At 41.9% G+C, this 21,239-nt stretch overlaps 1 protein-coding gene and 4 non-coding genes across 5 annotated transcripts; all 5 read left to right on the forward strand.

Moving 5' to 3' along the window:
- The first annotated feature begins 749 nt into the window (after positions 1 to 749).
- On the forward strand, positions 750 to 822 carry TRNAR-UCG (transfer RNA arginine (anticodon UCG)). The gene has a single exon. It is a non-coding gene; the product is annotated as a tRNA-Arg (tRNA).
- A 251-nt stretch (positions 823 to 1,073) lies between these two features.
- TRNAR-UCG (transfer RNA arginine (anticodon UCG)) lies at positions 1,074 to 1,146 on the forward strand. Its single transcript has one exon. It is a non-coding gene; the product is annotated as a tRNA-Arg (tRNA).
- Positions 1,147 to 2,067: 921 nt separating this feature from the next.
- TRNAR-UCG (transfer RNA arginine (anticodon UCG)) lies at positions 2,068 to 2,140 on the forward strand. The gene has a single exon. It is a non-coding gene; the product is annotated as a tRNA-Arg (tRNA).
- Positions 2,141 to 2,392: 252 nt separating this feature from the next.
- TRNAR-UCG (transfer RNA arginine (anticodon UCG)) lies at positions 2,393 to 2,465 on the forward strand. The gene has a single exon. It is a non-coding gene; the product is annotated as a tRNA-Arg (tRNA).
- Positions 2,466 to 13,248: 10,783 nt separating this feature from the next.
- On the forward strand, positions 13,249 to 16,435 carry LOC146036914 (uncharacterized). The gene is made up of 2 exons (XM_083160757.1): positions 13,249 to 13,279; positions 14,195 to 16,435. The coding sequence occupies exons 1-2, from the start codon at positions 13,249 to 13,251 to the stop codon at positions 15,055 to 15,057; spliced, it is 894 nt and encodes a 297-aa protein (XP_083016883.1). The 3' UTR covers positions 15,058 to 16,435.
- The last annotated feature ends 4,804 nt before the right edge of the window (positions 16,436 to 21,239 follow it).

Below are 21,239 nucleotides of genomic sequence, written 5' to 3' on the forward strand. Positions count from 1 at the left end.
ATCTTGAGTCTCTAAACATCATTATGTGCATATAAAAATGTTTTTCTCGGTACTTATGTAGTAACTGGGCTGCCGATTTTGAAATCGGGTCCATCGCATCGCACCCGACCATATCGCATGCGATGCGATGCGATGCGATGGACCCGATTTTTCCATAGGATTCAATGTTAAAATGGACTGAGTCCATTTTAACATGGAATTCAATGGGAAAAGGGGTCCTTTTCATACCCCTACTATCCAAGTGGGCATGGAGTTGGATATAAACCTGTGGCGAGCGTAGCGAGCCACCGAGCCCGAAGCGTGGCGAGCGTAGCGAGCCCCGCGAGGGGACACAGAATACCGTCCCCTCGCGGGGCTCGCTTCGCTCGCCACGCTTCGGGCTCGGTGGCTCGCTACGCTCGCCACAGGTTTATATCCAACTCCATGCCCACTTGGATAGTAGGGGTATGAAAAGGACCCCTTTTTCCCATTGAATTCCATGTTAAAATGGACTCAGTCGTATGCGATGCGATGCGATATCGTATCGCATCGCATCTGATTGTATGCCTTAACTTAAGGCATACAATCAAAAAATCGGCAGCCCAGATACTACATAAGTACCTTTTTCTCAATTTGTTTGTATGGTTAATGATTGTAACTTTTATGCATCTATGGATTAATGATATATCACATGTTTTATTATCTTAGGTCTTTACATTACACAGCAAACATCACAGCTTGGACATAGGGCTGCAGTAAAGTGAACAGTTGACCGTGTGGCCTAATGGATAAGGCGTCTGACTTCGGATCAGAAGATTGAGGGTTCGAGTCCCTTCGTGGTCGAGTGTGTACAAGTTGTCCATTTTATGCATCTATGGTTAGTTGACGTATTAAGTGTTATGTTATCTTATGGCTCTAAACATCACTGTGTGCATACAAAAAAATATTTTTCTCAATTTAGATGTAGGGTTAATGATTGTAACTTTTATGCATCTATGGATTAATGCCATATCACATGTTAGGTCATCTTAGGTCTCTACAATACACAGCAATCACAACAGCTTGGACATAGGCATGCAGGTAAGTGAGCAGTTGACCGCGTGGCCTAATGGATAAGGCGTCTGACTTCGGATCAGAAGATTGAGGGTTCGAGTCCCTTCGTGGTCGATTGTGTACAAGTTGTCCCTTTTATGCATCTAAGGGTAGTTGATGTATCACATGTCATGTTAGGTCTCTAAAAATCGCAGCCTGCACATAAAAAATAATTTCCCGATTTTGTGTTCTAAACATTTTAAGTTTTGGAGGTGATCTTTACTGAACAATTTGACTTTCTCTCAAAATCAATAATTAAAATGATTTATTTTATCTTAGTTTGTCACCCAAGTGCTTGTTTTTACAAATGTTTCTTCTCAAATAAAAAATGCAGATGTGTAGTGGTGAGTGACAAACACATTTTAAAAGATTTAGAGGTGGAGCTAATTCCTTTTCTTTTAGCAAATTTGGAATACATTAACATGTGTTGTCCGATGCAAAGTATTTCTATTTCTCAGAAGAGTTCAATTTTATTTAAGAACGTGATGTGGGCATTGCTGAAAAAACAATATGACTTTCTCAGAAAATTAATCAATAAGATTATATTTTGCATCTTGGTTAGTTATCCATAATACATTTTATACCAAACTTTCTTGCAAAGAATGTAAATATTTTTTTTACATTGGTATAACTCATACCAAACCTTCCATGGACTACAATTTTGCCATGAGCTGGCTGCTTGGCTTTGAGGATAAGGCGTCTTACTCTGAGATCAGAAGTTTGAGCGTTCAAGTACCTTCGTGGTCAAATGTGTACAGTTTATCCCTCTTATGCATATATGGGTAGTTGATGTATGAATTTTTTTGTTATCTTGAGTCTCTAAACATCATTATGTGCATATAAAAATGTTTTTCTCAATTTGTTTATATGGTTAATGATTGTAACTTTTATGCATCTATGGATTAATGATATATCACATGTTTTATTATCTTAGGTCTTTACATTACACAGCAAACATCACAGCTTGGACATAGGGCTGCAGTAAAGTGAACAGTTGACCGTGTGGCCTAATGGATAAGGTGTCTGACTTCGGATCAGAAGATTGAGGGTTCGAGTCCCTTCGTGGTCGAGTGTGTACAAGTTGTCCATTTTATGCATCTATGGGTAGTTGATGTATTAAGTGTTATGTTATCTTATGGCTCTAAACATCACTGTGTGCATACAAAAAAAATATTTTTCTCAATTTAGATGTAGGGTTAATGATTGTAACTTTTATGCATCTATGGATTAATGCCATATCACATGTTAGGTCATCTTAGGTCTCTACAATACACAGCAATCACAACAGGTTGGACATAGGCATGCAGGTAAGTGAGCAGTTGACCGCGTGGCCTAATGGATAAGGCGTCTGACTTCGGATCAGAAGATTGAGGGTTCGAGTCCCTTCGTGGTCGAGTGTGTACAAGTTGTCCCTTTTATGTATCTATGGGTAGTTGATGTATCACATGTCATGTTAGGTCTCTAAAAATCGCAGCCTGCACATAAAAAATAATTTCCCGATTTTGTGTTCTAAACATTTTAAGTTTTGGAGGTGATCTTTACTGAACAATTTGACTTTCTCTCAAAATCAATAATTAAAATGATTTATTGGATCTTAGGTTGTCACCCAAGTGCTTGTTTTTACAAATGTTTCTTCTCAAATAAAAAATGCAGAATGTAGTGGTGAGTGACAAACACATTTTAAAAGATTTAGAGGTGGAGCTAATTCCTTTTCTTTTAGCAAATTTGGAATACATTAACGTGTTGTCCGACGCAAAGTATTTCTATTTCTCAGAAGAGTTCAATTTTATTTAAGAACTTGATGTGGGCATTGCTGAAAAAACAATATGACTTGCTCAGAAAATTAATCAATAAGATTGTATTTTGCATCTTGGTTAGTTATCCATAATACATTTTATACCAAACTTTCTTGCAAAGAATGTAAATATTTTTTTTCATTGGTATACCTCATACCAAACCTTCCATGGACTACAATTTAGCCATGAGCTGGCTGCTTGGCTTTGAGGATAAGGCGTCTGACTCTGAGATCAGAAGTTTGAGTGTTCAAGTACCTTCGTGGTCAAATGTGTACAGTTTATCCCTCTTATGCATATATGGGAAGTTGATGTATGAAATTTTTTGTTATCTTGAGTCTCTAAACATCATTATGTGCATATAAAAATGTTTTTCTCAATTTGTTCGTATTGTTAATGATTGTAACTTTTATGCATCTATCGGCTCCCCGCATCGGACTGTCAGAGGCGCAGAGATGTTTCATCTTCCGCGCCTCTGCATAGAATGATTCTATTGGCCGCTAGGCGGCCAATCAGGAGCTGAGAAAGTCACCCTATTACATGTGCGGGTTAGATGCTTTCCAATGGGACTTGTGGTTCTCCAAGTCCCAGCATGCGGGGGAGGCTTGCTGGGACTCATAGTTCCACGGTATAAGATAATAGTTTTTCATCTATTTTTTTACAACAGTATCAGCTCGATGCCCACCGCCCAGGGGCATCGAGGACAGCCCCGGGCTTCAGCATGGGCAGGTAAGTTCTGGAGGGGGGGGGGCCCCTTCTTTGAGGGGGTCCCCACTTCCCCAGGACCCCTGCCCATGCTGACCGGTCAGGGGGTGAATGCTTTGGCCGGGGGAACTTGTATAAAAAGTCTCCCCCCGGCTGTGGCATTACCCTGCTGGCTGGTTGGGCCCGGTGCTGGTTCTTGAAATACGGGGGACCCCTACTCATTTTGTCCCCCGTATTTTGGGAACCAGGACCGGCCCTTGAGCCTGGTGCTGGTTTTATAAAATACACAGAACCCCAACTTGCTTGTTTCTGTGATTTAATGAAACCAGGACCGGCTCTTTCAGCCCGGGGCTGGTTATGCTCAGGAGGGGGGACCCCACGCCGTTTTTTTCCCGTTTTTTATTTTTAACCCTTTTTTTTGGACAGAACCATGCAAAGATCTCAATGATCTGTGCATGGTTCTGTCAAACTTGCCAGCCAGAACCTGGTCTAATTTTTTTGCGATTTTTGGTAACCTTAAAAATCGCACCCTATTACATGTGCGGGTTAGATACTTTCCAATGGGAAAACATCTGGATGCGAATTGAAGTGTGACTAAAAATCGCCACTTCAATATGTGCGATTTCGCGGCAAAAAGTGCGATTTGTTTTGCCGCGATTCGCACCCTATAAAATATGCGATTTTCGGGAAATGCCCGAAAACGACATATTTTGCGGAAAAAAACGCAAAAAAAAAAAATCGCCTGCCATTGCATTTCGCCCTATATGTTTCTAAGAATGGGGTAAGTGCCATTGTTATTGATATTGTCTCACTGCTGGAGGGATGCAGGTAATGTTCATCCAACTAAGAAAATGAGCGAATATTCACATCAGACTTCTGATTGCTTGAGGCTGCTCAGAATAATTACTGGATCTTTCAGCAATGTTAGTAAATAACCTTCAGAGTCTGCCATTCTTCTTGCCATTAATAGTTATTTACTGCTTTTTAACTTGTAGATGTCAACTGAATGGGTGTGTTTAGGCAGCCAGCCATGGGGTCAATGTATACGCTATGTATATTGCTGTTGGTAAATAGAAAGCTGCATGCCTCTTTTAGGTCTCTAGCCTGTGATTGTTGTGTTATGCTATGGGGACAGGAATTCCTGTAGGTACTTGTTTCCTAGCACGGCGCCCAGATTTTCTACGTACGGCACCGTAGGGACATTGCATCGCATCGCATGCGACATTATAGCGGCATGCGATTCGATTTTTTCATGTAATTTTTTTTTTGTACACCACAATATCGCATCTCATTGCAAAGCATGTCCCGCAAAATCGCATGCGATCACATGCGATTTTATAGGTTATGCGATGCCATGACATTAGGTATACAATAATATGATTGTATGTCCCAAAAATAGATGTAACGCACCCCCCCCCCACTATCCACGCCACCCCAAAGCGTGGCAAGCGGCGGCAGAATGCGTCCTCCGACTTTTTCATTACCCCACTATTCACGTCGGCATGGAGTTGATCTTATATAGAGTGGCAAGCCACCGAACACGAAGCGTGGCGAGCACAGCGAAGCGTCTGCTCACCACGCTTCGGGCTCGGTGGCTTGCTGCGCTCGCCACACTATATAAAATCAACTCCAAGCCGGCGTGGATAGTGGGGTAATGAAAAAGTCGGAGGACGCATTCCGCTGCCCCTCGCGGGGCTCGCTGCACTCGCCACGCTTCGGGTTGGCATATATATGGCATATATAGTGTGCGTTAAACCTATTTTTGGGGACATACAATCATATGATTGTATACCTAATGTCATGGCATCAAACACCCTATAAAATGGCAATCGCATGCGATTTTGCGGCAGATGCGATGCCCCAGGGCTGAGAGAGCAGTGAATAAATTACATAGGAAAATCGCATCGCTATGGCCCATGCAATCACTACGCAGAATAGCCCACTAAGCAAATTGCTAGGAAACAAGTACCTTCCTGTATCTACTGTACAAATTGATGTGTGCCTGCTCCATTCCTCTTTTCTCTAATCTTAACCTGGGTACACACAGGGGTATGGGTCATTGGGTCAACCACTGAAGGTAAACATGGCTAAGGTTGACAGGGTCGTAAGGTCGACACAAGCATTAGGTCAACAATGGCAAGGTCGACAGTCAAAAGGTCCACATGAGTTTTTCACTTTTTTTGTCCCGAATGACGACGTAATTGACATGGAAAACAACAAGAATGTCTTTGGCGCTAGAGACTATGGGGGTGTAACTTGTCACCCTGCTGCCAACCACGTGAGAGGATTGCCAGCCTCTACTAACCAGATAAACAAAAAAGAGAAATACGTGGGGCGCTCAAAGATGAACAAGAATATGAATTTATTAAAAACACATATAAACAATAAAATCACAATACATATAAAAGAAAACTCTAAAATAAAGATATATCACTGTACCATAATATAAGCACTAAAAAACTTATACATCAAAAAAAAGGGGGGGGCGTGGACTCTCTGCCCCTTGTAATTGGGGAAAGGAGGTATATTTTCTTTCAGTTAATCCAATTTGTTATTAGGGCTAATGTCCACTTATATTTGCACCATATGGTTTTTAAAAAAGATTAAATTGGCCAGTGTGCACACTTGTCAGTCCATATCAGCAGCGCTTATTTATGGTGAGGGTATCGGTTTTGAGTAGGTGATACAAGGATTTCTGTTGTAGATTTTAGAAACAGTGTCCGTCCTCTTATCACAGATATTAAACTCTTACCCCTCCGTGGCGCTGGGCAGTAGTAGAAAGCTGTCGGCAATCTGGTGTGTGTAGCAGCGCTTGCTGCCTCCGTCTATCTGAGCTGACCTGTAACTTTGATCGGGTCAGCAGGCTGGGTAATCCCGACAGGAGCCGCCTCGCTGTTGCCTTCTCTTTGCTGAAGTTCCCGCACAGCGCTCTGCCACAGCGTCTGTGTTGTTCAGGGGGAATCTGTGGCTTTAGCGTGGAGGCAATTCCGGCTCTTTGTGTCAGCAGGTATCGGAAGACGGGAAAGCAGTACTTCAGATGTCCATCAGAACGCGTTTCGCCGCACACTGGGCGGCTTTCTCAACAAGGTATGGAGTTCATTCTCCTTAACCAGCTATAAATGCTGGTCTGATTGAGTTGCACAGGTGTTCATGGTTGATTCGTCACCTCCTTGATTTTTAGTCAGTCAGAAATTTTTTGACTATCTCGTTTAAAGTGCTTAAATCTATTCTTTAGATGCATGTGCTTATTCTTATATATGCTTACAATCTATTGGTACCAGTTAGTATTATATGCTCCATAGATAGCCATTCCGCATATTTGTATTCCATATTTGTATATATATTTGTATAAATCACACTTTTAATCATTATTAAACTTAAACGATTTTTAATTAATCTCTCTTTGCTATATCGGACAGATTCACGGTATCTAAACTAAACAGACATATTTTTAAAGAAAAAGTTATTTTAATAAAAAACATTAAATGAATAAATAATATAATATAATAGGACATCAGGAGAAAGATAGTAAACGTAGATACTATTTCTGGAACATATTTAAGCAGGGTATTTGCTGGTCTCATTATCTACCATCTGAGTATCTATCATGCCATTCATCTTTTGATTATTAGTTGCTTAACCTCACTGCAGAAACAGTATCTCGATTAAACATATCTAATATTCCATCAGTATCACTTCATTCTACACAATTTTATATTAATATATACAGTGGCATAATTAAATTCTGTTATTTTTAAAAAATGTTTTTTTATAAAAATTATTATTTTATTTGTTTGTTTTTTTGTTGTTTTTTTGTTTTTTTGTATGAGGAACCCGTACTATTTCTAACGTATATTATACGTATATTCATATCCCTCCTGTAAATAGGGCAAATTGATAAGGCAAATCTATATTGATATCTCACATATATTTTAACTTAAATAAGGTGAAACAAAGGGAATTGAAGGTACATTTTCAATTACATTTATATGAAAGGAGAAGAAGAAGGGAAAAAAGGAGATGCCACATTGTTTCTATAAGATTTCATGGACAATAGCAGCCAAAATAACAGAAAGAGTACATTTAGACAAAAACTGACATAGATCTTTTAATATATCTCCATCGATATCTGAATGCAGATGGACAGCAGCGTTCATACTATCAGTCCGCATTCAGGATGCGACTAGTGTGTCATACTTAATTTTTAATTTTTTGTTGACTATAATGTGCAGGTAATAAGGAGAAAAAGAATATTTATAAAGGGAGAGAAAGGATGGGAGAAAGAGCAAGGTCATACATAGTCATCTACATAAGGGTTAGGTGGGGAATAGACACCTTTAAAGATACTCTCTATATAGTCTATCTGTGTGTCACTAGATGAATTCAAGATCAATGTTCTCATTTAGACCCTGAGGTTTTAAAGACTGCAGCTTCAGAATCCATGCTGCTTCCTGTTTGCAGAGAGTTCTAAAGCGATCCCCTCCCCGACAAGTTACTTTAATTTGCTCAAGTCCAATCACCAGCATTCCGTCAGGATTGCTGTTGTGTGCTTCCAGATAGTGTCTTGGGACACTGTGATTCGTGCGTTTATTCAGAATATTCCGCCTATGTTCTGTTACTCTGTTTTTGAGCTGCCGTGTGGTTCGTCCCACATAATACATATGACACGGACAGATTAAAAGATAAATCACATAACTTGTGGCACAGTTAATAAAGGACTCTATTTCAAAGGATTTCCCCGAGGCCACCGCTTCAACTGTCCGTCTTTTGTTACTTACATGTTCACATGTTATACATCTTGCATGATTACATCTGAAAAAGCCCCGTACCTCTGGACCTATCAAAGTTCTTTGTGTAGAGCTTTTTCCTTTTTGAGCGCTTTCCTTAAGCATGCTCGGGGCTAGGATATTTTTAAGGTTACGCGCCTTTTTGAAAATTATTGGCGGTTTTGTCTCAAGGTTTAATTTTAATATTGGGTCAGTGCTGAGGAGTTTGTAGTTCTTTTTAATGATGGAGGTAATTTTGCCAGCTGCTACATTATGTGTTGACACAAAAAAGGGAGTTTTGTTATCATATTTATTTTTAGTTCTGTCTTTATCTTTATTTTTATTTTCATTTTCCTCTTTGTTTTTATTTCTATAAAGCATCTCTTCCCTATTTAGGCTCTCAGAGTATTTGGAGGCTTCATCCAACACTTCTTGTGGGTATCCTCGATTTTTAAATTCCCCCAGTAGGGATTCGGCCTGTTCTTTAAACTGTGTGTTGGAGGTGCAGTTCCTCCGTATCCTGTGCAGCTGGCTCTTAGGTACATTTTTTAGCCAGCTTTTCTTATGGTTACTAGAAAACGGGATATAGCTGCACACATCCACAGGTTTTTTATAACTGGCAACCGTCACCACACCCTCCACCACCTCCTCCAAAATATCAAGAAAATTAATTTGTGTTGGATGGTGCGTGCAGGTGAAGGATAAACCAAAATTATTAGTGTTCAGATAAGAAACAAATTCTGTGATAGATGAAGTGTCCCCGTGCCAGATAAAGAACAGGTCGTCGATATAGCGACCGTACAGGACCAGGTTCGACGCATAGCTCCCCCCCCAGATGTATTGATGTTCAAATGCTCCCATATATAAATTTGCGAAGCTAGGCGCGAACCTGGTCCCCATCGCTGTACCGAGGACCTGTAAATAGTGACAGTGATCAAACAAAAAATAATTGTGAGTGAGAATAAATCTAATTGCATCTAGTATGAAAATACGCCTCTCCCCTGAAATGTCATCGTCTGACATAAGGTATCTTGAGACTACCTCCACACCTTTTTGGTGGGGGATGTTGGTATAAAGTGCCTGAACGTCACAGGTCACGAACTGGTATCCGGAGTCCCATTTTAGACCTTCAACCATCTGGATAAATCCAGTGGTATCCCGTATGTGTGATTTCAGGGAAGAGGCGTGTGACTGCAAAAAACTATCTACAAATTGTGATAAATTAGAAGTGAGTCCCTCAATCCCCGAAATTATAGGACGCCCAGGTGGATTGTGCAGTGCTTTGTGGATTTTAGGGAGGTGATAAAAAATGGGGGTGACTGGGTGAGATGGATACAAAAAATCAAATTCATTTCGATTAATGGCATTTTTCTCTAATGCTCCCTGTAGAAGATCCAAAAGTTCTATTTTAAATTTGGGGGTGGGATCACCTAAGAGGGTTTTGTAGAACACCTCATCTGAAAGCTGGCGCTTCGCCTCCCTTACATACTCCTCGTAGTCCTGAACCACGATTCCCCCACCCTTGTCTGCTGGCTTAATGACAAGGGTGGGGTCACTTGAAAGCTTCCTTAAAGCTTGTCTCTCATCTGTTCCCAAATTGAATTGGCATGGATGTATCCTAGATTCACATAAGGTCTTAAACTCCTCTAGAGTGGTCTGATAAAAGGTGTCTATAGCGCTTGATTTATATTGAGTGGGAAAAAATTGGGATTTTCTCTTGAAAATCTTTCTATTAACATTATAAATTTGGGTTTCTTGCATAATGTCCGTAGGGGTGTTATCATTATTCTCTAATAACAAATCATTCAGCATCTGTACCCCTATCTCATCTGAGTCATTTAGTTCTATTTCTCCTTCATTATTTTGACTATTTTTATTCATGGCAAAATAACGAGTTCGGCACAATGCCCTGACAAATCTATTTAACTCGATAAACAACTCAAAATAATTAGGCGCTGATGTCGGGGCGAATTTCATCCCCTTAGACAGGACTTTTAGTTCAGTATCTGAAAGTTGTTTCGAGGAAAGGTTAAATACTCCTGAAGGTTCTATTGGAACCTCTGGGTTTTGTTGTGATTTCCTCTTTCCTCCCCGTTTCCCTCTTGCTCTATATCTCTTGCTCTTTTTGGTGTTTTTGTGAGGGTTTCGTACCGATTTGGATGTTGGTACTGGCTGTATTGAGCATCTGGAGGTCTTTCTGCCCTCCTCCCTCTCTCTAAAAAATGTTTTGGCCGATTTGGCTCACTATATTGTGTATATTTGTTTGGGGGGGGGTTATTTCTATGGTACGTTACCCGTCTCCAATTAGGGGGGGTCTCATCTTGATATCTCCTTGGGGAGTCAGTGGATTCATCCCTATGGTTATTACCACGAGAATGTTGCCTCCTATTTCTGGAGGGCAAACGGAATCTATTTTGTTCCTGCCTCGTCTCTTGTTTGTCTCTAATATTCCTATTTGGGGTCCGTCGAAGTTCTCCCTCTCTTCTCTTTTTGTTATAATCTCTAACTTGGTTAGTACTATAATCATTTAAATCTCTATTAAATTTCCTCTCCTTCCTTGTCACTATCTCCTTCTCATACTGTTCTAATCTTGTGTTCACAATGGATTCTTTCTCTTTATAGTATGGTTCATCTTTAAATTTAGACAGAGCATCCTGTGAAATTTTAATCTCCTTCTCTAATTCCTTCAATTTGCTCTCTCTATAATCGACCAACAATTGCATCAGAGTGAAAGAGCATTTATCCAAAATGCTCTCCCACTTTTCCAACAGTTTAGGGTCCTCATGAAAAGACAAAGATTTGGTTATTCTCAGACCTCGTGGGATTTTACCATTTTCTATATATTTTGTTAGGGACGTCTTATCCCACCAATGTCTGCATTCAGACTTTAATAGTTCTTCCAGTCGGCCTGAGTGTTCCAAAAATTCGTCATGAGGAGTATTTATGGTAGATTTACCACTTTCATAATTACGTAGTATATCCTGTCTCCTCTGTAATCTGTCCGTATAGCAAGAAAAATTCATACTAACACCTCAGTAGTCTCAGCAGCCAAGACTTTGGGCAGAAACAAAAAATTGAAAACAACAAGAATGTCTTTGGCGCTAGAGACTATGGGGGTGTAACTTGTCACCCTGCTGCCAACCACGTGAGAGGATTGCCAGCCTCTACTAACCAGATAAACAAAAAAGAGAAATACGTGGGGCGCTCAAAGATGAACAAGAATATGAATTTATTAAAAACACATATAAACAATAAAATCACAATACATATAAAAGAAAACTCTAAAATAAAGATATATCACTGTACCATAATATAAGCACTAAAAAACTTATACATCAAAAAAAAGGGGGGGGCGTGGACTCTCTGCCCCTTGTAATTGGGGAAAGGAGGTATATTTTCTTTCAGTTAATCCAATTTGTTATTAGGGCTAATGTCCACTTATATTTGCACCATATGGTTTTTAAAAAAGATTAAATTGGCCAGTGTGCACACTTGTCAGTCCATATCAGCAGCGCTTATTTATGGTGAGGGTATCGGTTTTGAGTAGGTGATACAAGGATTTCTGTTGTAGATTTTAGAAACAGTGTCCGTCCTCTTATCACAGATATTAAACTCTTACCCCTCCGTGGCGCTGGGCAGTAGTAGAAAGCTGTCGGCAATCTGGTGTGTGTAGCAGCGCTTGCTGCCTCCGTCTATCTGAGCTGACCTGTAACTTTGATCGGGTCAGCAGGCTGGGTAATCCCGACAGGAGCCGCCTCGCTGTTGCCTTCTCTTTGCTGAAGTTCCCGCACAGCGCTCTGCCACAGCGTCTGTGTTGTTCAGGGGGAATCTGTGGCTTTAGCGTGGAGGCAATTCCGGCTCTTTGTGTCAGCAGGTATCGGAAGACGGGAAAGCAGTACTTCAGATGTCCATCAGAACGCGTTTCGCCGCACACTGGGCGGCTTTCTCAACAAGGTATGGAGTTCATTCTCCTTAACCAGCTATAAATGCTGGTCTGATTGAGTTGCACAGGTGTTCATGGTTGATTCGTCACCTCCTTGATTTTTAGTCAGTCAGAAATTTTTTGACTATCTCGTTTAAAGTGCTTAAATCTATTCTTTAGATGCATGTGCTTATTCTTATATATGCTTACAATCTATTGGTACCAGTTAGTATTATATGCTCCATAGATAGCCATTCCGCATATTTGTATTCCATATTTGTATATATATTTGTATAAATCACACTTTTAATCATTATTAAACTTAAACGATTTTTAATTAATCTCTCTTTGCTATATCGGACAGATTCACGGTATCTAAACTAAACAGACATATTTTTAAAGAAAAAGTTATTTTAATAAAAAACATTAAATGAATAAATAATATAATATAATAGGACATCAGGAGAAAGATAGTAAACGTAGATACTATTTCTGGAACATATTTAAGCAGGGTATTTGCTGGTCTCATTATCTACCATCTGAGTATCTATCATGCCATTCATCTTTTGATTATTAGTTGCTTAACCTCACTGCAGAAACAGTATCTCGATTAAACATATCTAATATTCCATCAGTATCACTTCATTCTACACAATTTTATATTAATATATACAGTGGCATAATTAAATTCTGTTATTTTTAAAAAATGTTTTTTTATAAAAATTATTATTTTATTTGTTTGTTTTTTTGTTGTTTTTTTGTTTTTTTGTATGAGGAACCCGTACTATTTCTAACGTATATTATACGTATATTCATATCCCTCCTGTAAATAGGGCAAATTGATAAGGCAAATCTATATTGATATCTCACATATATTTTAACTTAAATAAGGTGAAACAAAGGGAATTGAAGGTACATTTTCAATTACATTTATATGAAAGGAGAAGAAGAAGGGAAAAAAGGAGATGCCACATTGTTTCTATAAGATTTCATGGACAATAGCAGCCAAAATAACAGAAAGAGTACATTTAGACAAAAACTGACATAGATCTTTTAATATATCTCCATCGATATCTGAATGCAGATGGACAGCAGCGTTCATACTATCAGTCCGCATTCAGGATGCGACTAGTGTGTCATACTTAATTTTTAATTTTTTGTTGACTATAATGTGCAGGTAATAAGGAGAAAAAGAATATTTATAAAGGGAGAGAAAGGATGGGAGAAAGAGCAAGGTCATACATAGTCATCTACATAAGGGTTAGGTGGGGAATAGACACCTTTAAAGATACTCTCTATATAGTCGCCATGATGCCAGGAAGGAAGAGGGCTGCTACAGCTGTACTTTCACTTTGAGCTGTGATTGTGAAGTTTTACTTTCACTTTGAACTGTGAGTTTGAATTTTTAGCCCACAAAATAAAGTGTGAAACAGATCAAAAATTACTTTCACTTTCTGTTAAGGATTAATTTGGTCTATCGAGTGGCCTCTAGTGGTCACAGGTGGTATTTCACCTCATAGAGGTGAGGAGTAGGTGGTCTTTTAATTAGTTACCATCAGTGTATGGGGGTTATTCTTGTTGATTCGCTCGGATGCGAATTTGCATCCTTGCGAGTCAACCAGATCCCGCCTTGCCAATGGTGGTCTCTCCAAGGCTTAGTATATACAGTAGACCCCTAAGTGGTTTATATATCAAGCAATGAAAAGAATGGAGCAGTAGCCCAGTGGGGAAGTTGCCCATAACAGCCAATCTTTGAGAATGCTTTCCAAGTACATTCCATAGACTGATATGTAGATGCTGATTGGTTGTTAAAAACATCTTCTCCACTCTTTTCACCACTTGAAACACCTCCCCCTAACACAATAACACCTAGTTTGTACACTCATAAGTTTTTAAAAAATTTTGCTGCTTTTATGGTAATCTTTTTTTTTTTCCAGTACATCCTGTTCCACCTGATGGATCCATTGATGGAAGGATTCTGAAAGACCCTTATAATGTGACCTGCTCACCAGCAGCGGAGGAAGATATCACTTATTTTCATAGGCTCCAAGGAGAAAACTCGCCTGACAAGCCGCCTTTCTATGAGATAGGCAATATCACTTATACCTCTGCTTCTGAAGAATGCGAACCAAGCACTCTCCTTCTCAACGAGGGCATCGACAATATAGAACATGAAGAGCCGGACAGAAATAAGCAGCAGGAGATGAGAAATGTTAGAAAGTGGCCAAAAAGAGTTATTAAATCCTCTTCTCGTGCGGTTGACCAAAAATCCCAAGTAGAGGAGAAATCGCATCACTGTGATCAATGTGGGAAATACTTTGATTACAAATCCAACCTTATCAGACACCAGAGAAGTCACACGGGTGAAAAACCATATGTCTGTGACGATTGCGGAAAGCGATATGCCACGAAGTCTCACCTAACTATCCACAGGAGGACGCACCTCAGCGAGAAGCCTCACCGATGCGACGAGTGCGGGAAACACTTTACGTACAAGTCCCAAATTGCAATGCACCAAAGGACGCACACAGGGGAGAAGCCGCATACCTGCAACCTGTGCGGAAAGAATTTCGCTTACAAATCATACCTGATCATCCATCAGAGGATACACTCAGGAGAGCGGCCTCACGTCTGTCCGCAGTGTGGGAAAGGCTTCACAGACAAGTCCAACCTTCGCAAGCACCAGAACACTCACGTGGAACGCAAGCCATATGACTGCCGAGAGTGTGGCAAGCACTTCAATTCCAAATATAGTCTGACTACACATCAGAGAACGCACCTGGCATCAAAGACTAAATAATTTGACCAATAGAAAAGCTTTAAGCTGACCCGTCACATATGCACAGTGGAGGCTGCCATGTTGTGCAACAAATGATTTTGCAACTGAATACTGATTCAGACCAGCTATTGTCAGCATTCACTATGTTTTTGATAGGTCCACCGTATGAAAAACACAACAGGCAAATGGATTGGTCAAGTATTGACCAGGAAGAGTTCGGCACTGCATTTATCGAAGGAAATGCAAGTAAAGTAATCGGTGCTTTATATCGTGTGTATTCATCAGCCAGAGCACCATGTTATACAGAAGATGCTTCACGTGTATGGTAGTTAGATTTGTAAATTGATGACTTTTTGAAGTCCGGCCTGTGGGTTCTATCTGGGGTACGCCTCAGACAATACCCAGCGCTGAACTAATCCGAGAGCCATGCAACACAGAATAGTACTTTGCACATCTACGTTTTAGTATTGATTTAATTTATATAGTGTCAACATGTTATGCAGCTGTACGCAGAATGTTTATTCATGTAGCTCTGTCACTTCTCTGGTGGAACTTGGAATAAGCTTGGGGATGAGTTGTCTGCAACTGATGCCTGACGTACATCTGCGTCTTTATGCAAATTACATAACATGCCCTTCCCTGGTGTACAGCCGTGCATCTGAATGTGCAAGGAGTAAGGTGCCCACTTCCTGCTTCTTTAAATGCTCAATTACCGCTTGGTGAGTCTTTAGACACAACCATCGGTTGTACAGTGGCAACTTACTCCAGCCCCATGCTAGGTGCAGATTTTCCATAGGAGTATGGATTCCAGTGTGATGAATTATTATTCCACCACCACTACAGCGATATGCCCCCAACATTTCCCTAAGATGCACTTACAACCTCAGTGCATCAGCATAGTGACCTTTGAAGTCATTTCTGAGACTATGAGTCTCAGCCAATGGCTGATAAATCTTCAATTTCAACTGCACCTCTGTGCGCATGGACTATTGGCAGTGCGACTTTGATGCATGTGCCGAAAAAATTAAATCACTCATCTGCATCTTACATTCTTAAGGGGCCTACACATGGTGAGATTTGCTAAATGCTCTAAGCGGTGCTAGATCGATCAGAATTCTTAGCAAGATCGCTCAGCACACAGCTGTCAGAAACCGCGGTGCACGTTCGCATCTGCGCACGCTTCCGCGTTCCTTACCTGCTCGCTGGTGTGTCTTGCGACACAGGCCCCTGTCCTGTGCCGTCCCCTGGTACTCCTGAGTGGCATTACCCTGAACTTTTGCCAGCATCCCACGCTGGTCCGGGCCCACGCCACTTGGGCGCTGGCATGACACCTGCAATCACATGACTCTGTTGTCCAATGATTTCCCTGTGACCTTGATACTGTGACCTGTGCACTGACCCGGGATGCAGTTAATTTGCCGGCGGTCGGGATCCCGGCGGTCGGAATCCCGACACTGGAATCCCGACCGCCGAAATCCCGAAACTTTCTCCCTCTGTGGGTGTCCACGACACCCATAGAGGGAGAATAAAATAGCGTGCCGAGCGTAGCGAGGCACCGGGCCCGCTGCGTGGCGAGCGCAGCGAGCCCGCAAGGGGGGGCGATCCATGTCCCCCCCTTGTCGGGATTTCGGCGGTCGGGATTCCAGTGTCGGGATTCCGACCGCCGGGATCCCGACCGCCGGCAAATCTTATCGGATCCCACTGACCCATGTGACTAAAGGTGTGCACAGGTACTTCCTGGACTTAATTGCTGCTGCTTGCACCCAATCACAGGCCAACAGGGGAAATATAGCTGAGGCATATGGCCCATTACCCTGCCTTGAACAACTTGTCTGATTCCTGTGTATATCCAGTACTCAGCATTCCAAGGCTCCAGGATCCTGTTCAGAGTCCCTGTGGTTACCCTGTGCAATCTGCTGCTGATAATCAAGCTCCCTGGCTCTCCTCACCTGCCAGGTTACCTTCCTCGCTGTATACCATCTCCAGCTCCCAAGGGAAGAGGATAGAGCATTACAGCATCCCTCAGCAGAGTTTGCTGCTGCCCTAAAGGGCAATACCATCTGCGACTCCCAAGTCGGCACAGGTGTCAACTCTGCAGTTCCTGTATACCCTGTGTCGGTTCCCAAGCTGTCAACTCCCATGTCGGTTCCCAAGCCGTCAACTCCCGTGTCGACTCCCAGGTCGTCAACAAGCTCCCGCTGATTCCTAGGTCGTCAATACCCCTCCGGCTCCCAGGCCATCGACTTCCCTCCGGCTCCTAGGCCGTCGACAGTGCCGGGTCGACTCCCAGGTCATCAACACTCCTTCCGGCTCACAGGCCATCTACAATGCTGTCCCGGCTCCCAGGCCGTCAACCTCCATGTTCCAGTTCTCAGCATCCACCACTGGTCCACTGCTGCCACAGCCGGGAACACCAGAGACCCCAGCCCTGACAACAGCGATGTATCAGCGCTGTGTGGTGAGCGATCTGTCAGGGACAGTGTTCTCCGATGTGAATACTGGCCCTGACCGGCGATTAACTAGATTTATCCAGCATGCTGGATATTAATCACCAGGCGATAGCGACGCGGGGCCGCGCATCACTATCAGGTTGGCCCTACACACAGAGCTATGTAGGGGTATTTTCTAAACAATCTAGTGAGATCGCTTACAAAATGCCCTGAAATCACCCCATGTGTAGGCCCCATTAGTGTGCCTGACTCAGAATCAGCCCTTAAGTTAATTTAAAGTCAGTGATTTGTTTCCGTGGCAAATATCTATTGTTTGACTCAGTTGGTGGATCCTAGGTCTGGCTGCTTATTCTATAGAATGCTAATATTAATAATAACCTTTCCATTAAAACCATAATATGGTTTTACGGACTTTCAATTTGAAAGGACTCTAATCTCCCCAATAAAGTAAATGCCTTTCTTTGCTCAGAGTGTCCCTCTTCCTAGATGCCTGCCTTTCACAAGATGCTGAGTCCCAGGCTAAATGCCAACGTTTTTGCTAATTGGGTGGAAGCAGTGTTGCTCTGGTGCTAACCATTATGGAGAGCATGGTCTAGGCCCCTTGACTGCTAGTGTGTGCATGAACATGTACAACACTAATAGCAGCAATGCATTGTAGAAAGAGCACTTCTTCATAGTTGCTGGTCATAAGTGTTTATATCTGCAGAATTTAAAACACTATTAAGTTTAAAGGTGCCCATACACGGTGCGATGATCATGTTATGGGCTGGATAGCAACACATGCGTTTTGCGTGCGATGCGATCAGAAGGCAGTACAAAAAGTATGTCCAGTACATACTTTGCTGGAGCATCTCATCGCACGGTGCAATCACACTGTATATGGGCACCTTAAAACACACCTGGCTTTGCACATAATAGTATTGATGGTTTAAATTCTACAAACAAAAACTCTGATAATCTTTGATTTTAACAAACTGCTGTTTTCTTAAGAGCCTGATAGTACGGCCCTTATTCTGGCTCACTCGCAAATTCCTTCTCAAATGGACAATACCATGTGCACTGCAGGTGGGGCAGATGTAACTTGTGCAGAGAGAGTTAGATTTGGGTGAGTTATTTTGTTTCTGTACAGGGTAAATACTGACTGAGAACATTAGCGGGGGGCTTCTGGAGACTAGATCAGATTTGGAAATGATGACGTGGGAACAGTTAGGCAATAGTATTGTCCATAGGGGGCGATGATCGCTCAGGTCAGAATTTGCCCCCGGTCCCGATGGTGGGGGCTTGCGAATATGCGCATGTGCAAACCCCAGGAGTGAACACCATCGGTGAGTTGTACACTCACGAGGCATTTGCTCAGTGGTGAGCGGGAAGGGGGTGAGCTGGAGGCAGACGCAGGGGACCGCCCACCGTTTTATGGGCGTGCCCAAAAAACAGTGGGCACGCCCATCGAAATGCTTGGTGTACCCCTGCGAAGGCAGATGTGCCCATGACGTCAGCCGTCCACCCCCAATTCGGCAGATAGCGGGCATCTGAAAAGTAAGTGTAGACTTACATCTGAAAAGTACAGACTCACTTTTCAGAGAGAAGGCTAGAGAAATGATTTGATGGTGACGGCCATCGTATGATTTCTCCTTTGCGGCCGCATGCAAGAAGATGTGTTAGTGTACACATCCCCTTGCATGCTAGTGCGGGGATTCGCTCAGTGGGGCTGCAATTACCTGCTCGCTAGGCAGGGATATCTTTTTTTTGCTGAAAACACATCTTAGTCACAGCACAATGAGACTAGGACTCATAAGGAGAAGGTGCTGATGAATTTGATATATTACACTTGTATATTGGGTATACATACATGAGAACGGCGGTATAATACTTTCGGTTAGAAGTTGGATAACAATATCCTGATGATTAAATCTTAACAGGAACTGGATAAGTAAACTCACCCTCTACCCAATTCTCATAACCCTAAAGGAGCCCATACAGGCTCCGTCCGTTCTGTACTATGAGATGCACGCTCCCACGCATCTCATCGTACGGTACAAAAAGTATGTGTTGCACATACTTTTTGTACTAGCTTTACATTGTATCGCATTGCATTGCATGCACAATGCATGCACAAGGCATGCGATGCGATACGATGTGTACTTTAAAAGTACAGAACGGACGCCCAGAACGGACCGTGTATGGGCTCCTTAACCTCCTGCAGCCTTACACCTTTAATGCCTCCCCCATACAAACAACTAGTACCTAAACCAAACAACCCCCCGCCCCCCTCCATGCAAGCACGGCCTAACCCCGACGTACTTCTTTGGAAGTTGCAAGTTTTGATACGTTGGAATTCTGAAAGCATTCCGTATATTGTTTGTGACATACTCTGTATATAGAGCCGAACAGAGCTTGTATTGGAAAACTGCTGTGCCTGCTACATTGTAGCACTGTGTGTAGCATGGGCACATGCATGTAATATATGTTCCGGATCAATCCCGGGGATCGCCAGCACTGATTGTATCGAGCACTTTGCAGCGCCTGGGAATCAGCATAAACCGGTGCAGTGTTAAGCCCCCCCCCCCAGACTCCTACTGGGGGGGGGGGGGGGTGGGGGGAGCGCAAAGCAATCAGCAAGCAGCACATATATTACATGCATGATACCATAATTTATGTGCTCTGTGATCCCCAAATTAATTAAGTGCTATTAGACATACATTTCTTATTCCTACCCCTTTAACCCTATAAGTGCCAACGTTACTGTGGGAGATGTGCAAAATATCCATTAAAAATGCCAGGATCGCTCACAGTGACTTGTTTTTTTTGGGGGCAAAATATTTAACTAGACTTTAATTAATCGACTTCAGATCATATGCCGGCAATAACTACGGCCCTGGCATTTTTAGCAGATATTTTGCACATCTCGCAACAGCAATGTTGGCATTCAAAGGGTTAGAAAAGGAATCTGCTTTTGTGCTATGGGCATGTACCAATTATATAATGTGAATAGATTGCAGCAGTCACACCAATAATGGTAAACGTATCGGTGGGAAGAATGAAGACACACTCAGTAATTTATAACTGGCTGCTGATTGCCATCACTATCAATATATACTGTGTACCAGTGGTTGGGCACCCACAAGTTATACGCCTGTTGACAGGCACATATATGTTCCTTGTTCGAGTCTGGCTAAAGTCACATATGTGTAAATAAGCTCTTGCATGCTCCCCCTCTCCCATGTTCCACCTAAGCATAAACAGATAAGCTCAAAATGTGACCAAAACTACATAGAATTGGCTGTGCAGTGCCAAAAAAGTAGTCTTACATACAACTTGACGTCAGCCCCCAGGTGCCTCTTCTATAACCAATGTGTGGAGTGATAGAAGGGGAGATTCTGAAGTGAGTGGGTTCATTTGATAACGGAATTCCTGGTGTTCCAAATGATCGAATTATAGGAAACCCCATGTTTGGCTGATAGCCAATGTCTGTTTCCTTTGGTAGGAAATTTAGAATTGAGGCACTACTGGGGTAGTGACTGATGTGAATGAATGAACATATTTTTACAGTACGAAGCTTTGTAATATGTTGGTGCTATAAAAATAATAATCTGGAAAACACTAAATACCAAATTTCTGTGCTAAATTGTTCCATATCTGTAATATGTTTGCTTAAATGTGTGTAAGTTCTTGTAATTATGTTCAATAAATACTTTTGTTATTATTTGCCGTGTCTGCATTTCCCTTTATTGCTTTAATTAGAGATGTAAGCTG

Source organism: Crinia signifera, chromosome 9 (genome assembly GCF_055691185.1).
Source record: "Crinia signifera chromosome 9, ASM5569118v1, whole genome shotgun sequence".
NCBI lineage: Eukaryota > Metazoa > Chordata > Amphibia > Anura > Myobatrachidae > Crinia > Crinia signifera.

What these genes read in the sequence shown, in the direction of transcription:
- LOC146036914 (XM_083160757.1), top strand. Translation starts at nt 13,249, where the DNA reads ATGGACAATAGCAGCCAAAATAACAGAAAGA. An exon ending in CAGCCAAAATAACAGAAAGA is followed by an intron (nt 13,280 to 14,194) that starts GTACATTTAGAC and finishes TTTTTTTTCCAG; the next exon opens with TACATCCTGTTCCACCTGAT.